At 43.4% G+C, this 7,254-nt stretch overlaps 1 protein-coding gene across 1 annotated transcript; it reads left to right on the top strand.

Annotated features, from left to right (window-relative positions):
* Positions 1 to 214: 214 nt before the first annotated feature.
* Positions 215 to 6,836, top strand: LOC309703195 (uncharacterized protein; the record flags this gene model as incomplete). Its single annotated transcript, XM_082527907.1, has 8 exons — positions 215 to 347; positions 1,920 to 2,273; positions 2,634 to 2,966; positions 3,053 to 3,151; positions 3,385 to 3,714; positions 5,878 to 6,150; positions 6,318 to 6,536; positions 6,745 to 6,836. The coding sequence occupies exons 1-8, from the start codon at positions 311 to 313 to the stop codon at positions 6,834 to 6,836; spliced, it is 1,737 nt and encodes a 578-aa protein (XP_082384033.1). The 5' UTR covers positions 215 to 310.
* Positions 6,837 to 7,254: the final 418 nt, after the last annotated feature.

Genomic DNA, 7,254 nt, shown 5'->3' with positions numbered 1-7,254 from the left:
TGTTTCAGTGTTAGGACTGAAGGTGGAGCTTTGTGCGTGTTGGGCTGAGGCTGAAGCAGTTCCCCCCAACGGGAGCGCTCAGGCGTGAAACTAGGAGGAAAGCCGACGTCCTCCTCTTCCCTCAAAAGTGATCTGTGGCCGGTCGGACTTCATTCCACAGATGTGCTTTAACAAAGTGTGAAGCTGAACTCTGAGCTGTGACAGTGTGAGCAGTGTGAGAGTGTCAGTAGATGATCAGCAGAGGAAAGTGAAGCTGCTGTGAGCTGATGTCCTGAAGGGCTTTTAAAGAGTCTCTGAGTTTGACAGGAACATGAAGATGTTTGTGGTTTTTGTGATCCTCCTGCACGGTAAGTACACCTTCCTCTCTTTGCTCTCATCATCAGCTTTTCTCTTATCTCGCTCTAAAATGAATGTGTTGAAGTGCAGCAGGTCTTGAGACATGAGAGCCCAGTGAGTTGCGTCAAAGTTCATGACTTGACTGAATATGTCTGTCACAACGAACGAGCGGACGCAAGAGCAGGACTGTGCTGAAACTAAAAACAAACAATATCACCAGGAGCTATATACAAGGTACAAGTGAAAAGGAGCTCCAGGTAATTCAGGGACAAGGGAGGGAAAAACCACACACGCTTATGATCACACTCCAGGGATGAAAACACGGACAGGTCCAGGAAGATCTATATAAAAGAAAACATGACTACAAGTCAGGAAAAGACTAGAGACGAGAATTTACAGGAAATAGCCGGGGCTACACTGACTAGTGTCGTTCAACGATCCAGCAGTCGGAAACACTGAGCTGTCACCTTGAGCAGAGGCTCGAGTGACAAGATAATGAGCAGCAGGTGAGTAATTATTTTCAGGGCACAGGCCTTAGGGTGGAACCCACAACAAGTTCAACCCCTGCAGAGAAGAGTGAGGGAGAGAGAAAGAAGAGAGAAACAACAACAACAGTGCGATCTCAGAGGTGAACGCCAGGGAGACACGGGAAAGCATGACAGTTTCTGTCAAACACTGGATTAGTTTATCTGGCTGTTTGTCACAGGCAGCTGGAAAACACATGGTCCGATAGTCGTTCCTGTTATACTACTTCATAATCCATGTCAAGTCCTTTGGTTGCTTGAATGTGCAAAGTTCTCTGGAAAACAGTGAAGCTCCATCACCTCCAAACAGTGAGAGCCTCTATGGTTTTTAGATATGCTCTACACTAAAAGATAGAAGATAAAAATATTTCTGTATGGAATATAGATTCCTAATAGCAACAAGATTCCTCCTTGTGAATTAATAAGTAAATATGTCATGTTGCCTTTGTAACATGTTTTGGAGCATTTGTGGACTGTTGGAGTGAAAAACTGTGACTGTCCTGAAGGAGTGTGACTGGTCATCTGTCTTGTCACACAAGATGGAAATTATGGCCTGTGAGGTTTGTTATAATTCTCCAGTTTCTGTGTTACTGACATTGTATCAATAGTTTTTTTGAATTGGGAAAAGAATGCTGTGTATAACTGAAGCTGTTATGCGTTCTTGGGCTACATGGTGTTCTGGTGGTTAGCACTGTTGCCTCTGAGCACAAAGGTCCTGAGTCCAACTCCACTGCTTCTCTGGGGTCTTTTTGTGTGGAGTTTGCATGTTCTCCTCATGTTTACGTCGGTTCCCTATAGGTACTCTGGCTTCCTCCAATGTCCAAAGAAATGCAGTTCATGGTATTAGGTTAATTTGTAATTCATTGGTGTGAACATGTGAATGGTTAGTCCTGGGACAAGCTGGTGATCTGTCCAGGGTGTAACCCCTCCCCCCCGTGACCCTGACTAGGATAAGTGGAATAGGATGGATGAAGATAATGTTGGTTGTATTGCATCTTTTAACTCTGGGTCAAACCCACAACATTCATTTGATTTGTGTTTGTGTTTCTGTCCTTCCAGTTTCCCAGCATGCTCTGGCTGTGGTGGTGGTGGAGGTGAATGAGGGGGAAAGGTCTGTCCTACTATCATGTCTGTACTCAGGTTCTATACCTGAGGACAATCCAACAGTGATGTGGACTCGCAGTGACCTTGATCCCAAATCTGTACACCAACAACGAGAAGAAGGAGACGATCTTACAGGACAAAACCAGCGTTACAGCAGACGCACATCAATGAATCGTTACGCTTTGATCATTAAAGACTTCAGTCTCACTCTGAGGAAACCCACAAAGACTGACAGCGGCAACTACACCTGCTCCATCAGTGCTGGAGGAAAAGAACGAAAACTCAGAGACATCCAGCTGCTGGTCAAAGGTCAGCATCAAATTCTAACACCTGCTGTGATTACATGTCGTATTCAGTACTACAGAGAAAGGTCAGAGGTTAAATGAAAGCAAAGTATTTCTTAAACGGTTTCTGAAGGTCTTGATGAGCCCAGCAGGAACGTTTGTAGACTTGACCTCAGTGAAAACAGCAAAACAAGAGAAGCAAAGCAGAAGAAATTCGTTCTGTGCATGTGCAGATGTGTTTATGTTTACCTCCGGGAGGTTCAGCACACACACATCTGTACATACATTAAACACATTAAAATTTTATGCATGGCCCAACACAAAACTTTTAGAGGCCTTTTGCTGCCACTTCTATGGTTGACACTTTGGTTTCTTGTCTTCTCAGACCAGCAGGTGGAGGTGAAGGTGAGGGAAGGGTCAGAGTCTGTCATCCTGCCCTGCAACACAACACCTGACCTGCCTGAGGACACCACAGTGGAGTGGACTCGCTCTGACCTCGGACTCATCACAGTCCATGAGTATTCTAACAGAAATGATGACCTTATGACTCAGGACGAAGTTTACAGAGACCGAACGATGATGAGTGAAGACCTGCTGAGAACTGGAGACTTCAGTCTGACCCTGAAACACCCCAAAGTGAAAGACACGGGACGATACATCTGCACCATCTACAGGGACAAAGACATCCTGAGAAAAAAAGTCATGCTGCAGGTCAAAAGTCAGTGCTGGAGATAAAGGTCAAAGGTCAATACTGTAGACACAGCTTAGAGATTAGAAGTCATTTTGTTTTATGTTTCCCCACAGAACCATTTCCATCCTGGGTCAAAGATCTTCTGGTTCTCCTGTTTGTCTTTGTGATTTTTGGAGGTCTTTTATATTATTTACGTCACTATTACATGTCAGGTAAGAGTCTTTCCTACTACACTACCCATAATACCAGTGGTTAACAGGTGGCCTCTGGTGGCCTCTTGACTGTGTTCAGACCAGACACATGAGATCGTGAGATCAAAGAACGAGTCAGGAACAAACTGAGACACAATCTGATTGAGACTAGAAGGCAAGGAGGGCGCAGGGAGGTCATGTGACCATCACAGCTGCTGCTGATGTCATCGTGTTGTGCTTTGTTGTCCTCTCAGATTACCAAGTGGAGGTGGATTCAGGGGTGGCGTCTGTCAAGCTGCCCTGCAAAACTATATTTAAATTCCTAAAACACACTAAAGTGGAGTGGAGGGACAGAAACAACAGGAAGGTCCATGTGTATCAGAACGGCTCTGACCAGCCTGAAAAACAGCACCGGTTTTACAGAAACCGAACAGAGATGAAGAGCACATCTCTGCTGAAACCTGGAGACCTCAGTCTGACCCTGACATATCCAACGGATGACGACAACTTCACCTACACCTGTACCATCTACAGCAGGAAAGGAAACATACTGACAAGGAAAAATGTGCAGCTCCATGTCAGAGGTCAGTGCTGCTTATACAGGTCAAAGGTTTTGACACACTAGACTAGACACACTGACATGAGACAAAGACCAAAGTAAAACAGGAAACACACCAACTGAACTCTAGACATGAAAACTGAGGAGACAGAAAATAGAGTCCTAAAAAACAGGACAGAAAGGCACAAAGAAAGCACAAAACATAGTTTTTACCTTGTTTCTCCCCGAATCCCACACAGTGCTCACGTCTGTGGCGTGAATTGTGACAACCCCAACTCCAAATCTGTACAGTGGCTTCTCTCAGTTCCCAATACCTAGTGAGAAAACACATGAATTAAACTGCCAAGCAACACACACACAAAGTTCTCACTAACAAACCCATCGCGAACTCAACGATCCAGCACCGACTGAAGCTCAGCCACTCGCTTAAGTAGAGAGGCAACTGATGAAGGCAATCAGCTGGCTTCAGAGCAGGAACTCTCCTCAGCCTGATGATTCTTGTAATTCTTTCTTCCGGATACACACACTCATGTCCAAACACCTATACACATAAACAGGGACAAGGCTGTGCAGAGATTTTTAGATGGGCGGGTGCTCAAAGTTCAAAAGGGGCACAGAGAAACAGGCCTAATAACAACAAGCCACATTCATCAACAATCAAATATGGAATCACATCATACTATATCACTGTCATCAGGTGGGGACAAGGCAAAGCAAACATATTCCATGTTTACCTGGTGGGTACAATGTTGCTCTTGTGGGGTTTCTGCTGCTCCTGCTGTGATAGTGCTGGAGGGCAGGGCTGTGCTGATCCGAGACTGTAGACATTAAATGCAAAGATTGGTGAAGGTGCTTGGAACCATAAGGAAACAAAATAAACTCGGCTCTGCCTGTGACTCAGTTTGCCTCTCTTACTCTTTCATCTCCTCATCTCATCTATCACTCTCCACTCGATGTCCATCTGACAACAAGGCACAGTTTGCTATTGCATTAATCTATTATTTAATTATCCACACTTCACAAATCTTGCACCTAATCCATAACAAAGTAATGATAGACAATGTTCTAGAACAATTCTTACGAAGCATTTATAGACCGTGTTATATCATGAATAATAATTTTTAAAAATCTATACACATAAAACAAACACTAATATAATCTGTTTCTTAATGTGTTTTCTTTAACATACAGTGTGTCTTTTTTAATATCATAATAATCCATAATTATGCTGATATGCATATCATCATATTGCATATGCAAGTCCCTCAGAAAGGCAGGAAAAGCCCTGTAACTTACTTTAAAACGAAATATGTTCCCTAAAACCGTGGACAGAGCTACAGACCCATGACAGTTGTCTTTTTTCATGTAATTTGAACAAGCCTCTTAAAAAGTCGGTGATCACAGTCGGCCTCTCTCGGTTTTTATTACCACTGTTCATTTTAAAGCTCGGTTTTTAAAACCTTACGATGTAACTACAGCCCAGCCCATGCAGCAGTATAATAATGACTAAGATTATATTGGAGTGGGCCTGATACTCATGTCCCAGGACAGGCCCATGACAGTGCTGCCATCAAATTGCCTTTCTTTGCTTTGACTCTGTCTCCAACAAGAGGTGAAGCAGATGTTCTTACATTAATGGAATCACTAATACAACAGATCACCTGAAAACGAGTAATGAATTTGCTGAAACAGATGTCTTTATTAATGAATTGTACTGACTAGTCTGTATTTCTCTCAGCTGAGCTGTTTCTGAAAGAAGAACTCGTTCATGTCACAGAACAGACGTCTTTATGACATAATGTATCTGGCATGCAGAGAATCATGTTCATTTAGATGTTGCTGACATTTAAAATTCAGTTTTGCTTTTTATTTTGAAACATTTTTATTTTATTTCAATATTTTTTTAGTCTGAATAAATCAAACTTGCTTGATAGGACAGCTCTCAGGTAACAAGATGGCAAAAAAGTCTTTGACTCTGAAATAAAACAGCAGAGTTCTTTAAGACAGAGCTCTGCTGCTGATTGGACAGAAACCAAATAAGACACCGTTTCTGTTCAGTTGAACATGTTTCAGACTGGAACCAGTCAAACTTGATTTCATTGAAAAGATGCCATTTTCTCCATTCAGACAAAACATGTTCAGAGCTGCTTCTGCTGCACAGCTCATGTTGTGTTTTGACTCCTCTCAGTCCCCCAGGTGGAGGTGGATTCAGGGGAGGCATCTGTCCTGCTGCCCTGCAAAACTACTATAAACCTGCCTAAAGATGCTAAAGTGAAGTGGATGACCAGATTCAACAGGAAGGTCCACGTGTATGAGAACGGATCTGGCCAGCTTGAAGATCAGGACAACCATTACAGAGACCGAACACAGATGAATAAAGACCTGCTGAAAACTAGAGACCTCAGTCTGACCCTGAAATACCCCACAGACTGGGACGCAGACATCTACACCTGCACCGTCTGCAACAGAGAGGGGGAAAAAATCCTGATGAAACAAGTGGAGCTGAAAGTCAGAGGTCAGTGCTGCTGCTGGGTGTGAGCTGCAGAAGAAGAAGAGATGATGAGATCTTCATGAACACAAATCTTATTTTGTGCTTTAGACTGTTTATGAAATTTGTTGTCCTCTCAGTCTGTCAGGTGGAGGTGGAGGAGGGGGCGGAGTCTGTAGAGCTACCTTTCAAAACCACAAAAGAGCTGCCTGCAGATGCTAAGGTGGTGTGGTGGAACAATGATGACAGGAAGGTCCACGTGTATAAGAACGGCTCTGATCAGCCTGGAGAACAGCACCAGCTTTACAGAGACCGAACAAAGATGAAGAGAAGATCTCTGCTGAAGCCTGGAGACCTCAGTCTGACCCTGAAACAGCCCACAGAGAGAGACAGTGGGAGGTACAGCTGTAGAGTCTACGGGGAGATCAAGAGATACAAAAGAGTGCTGCTCAGAGTCAAAGGTTTGTGTGTGTGTGTGTGTGTGTGTGTGTGTGTGTGTGTGTGTGTGTGTGTGTGTGTGTGTGTGTGTCTTACTGTGTGTGTGACTGTCTTGTGTCTCCTCTGCAGGGAGAGTTCAGGTCCAGGATCAAACAGGGGACATCAGGAACAGAAGCAGCTCCATTGATCTGACTCCTCTGATGGCTGATCAATCAGTTTGATCTGTGTGTTTGTGCATTTTCTACCTTAAATGTCCTGTATATTGACTGTTACCTGTAATGTCACTTTCTGACCAACAGCTGGCGCTCTTACAAATACCAGATCTGATTTGACTGCAGTTATATCAGAGGACATTTGGCCTCAGTCAGATGTGACTTGTGTCCAGTCACATCTGTCAGTGACCTGTAACACTGATGAATCGCTAATGAATTGATACACATTACGTATTAAGCAGAATATTGGGCTATTATTAATCTGAAGATTTAAGAACTGCTGCTGGAGCTGATGCTCAGTAATAAATAAATACACACAACACAAAATGCTTTTGCAGGTACCATGTATTTAAACAAAACCAAGGAAAAACAAGGGAAGAAAAGGAAAGATGTAAACAATCACTCTTTTCTTTTCTTTTTTTCCTTT

This window comes from Aulonocara stuartgranti (genome assembly GCF_965226115.1).
Source record: "Aulonocara stuartgranti genome assembly, chromosome: 3".
Lineage (NCBI taxonomy): Eukaryota > Metazoa > Chordata > Actinopteri > Cichliformes > Cichlidae > Aulonocara > Aulonocara stuartgranti.
This window is presented reverse-complemented; position numbering and strand designations above follow the sequence as displayed.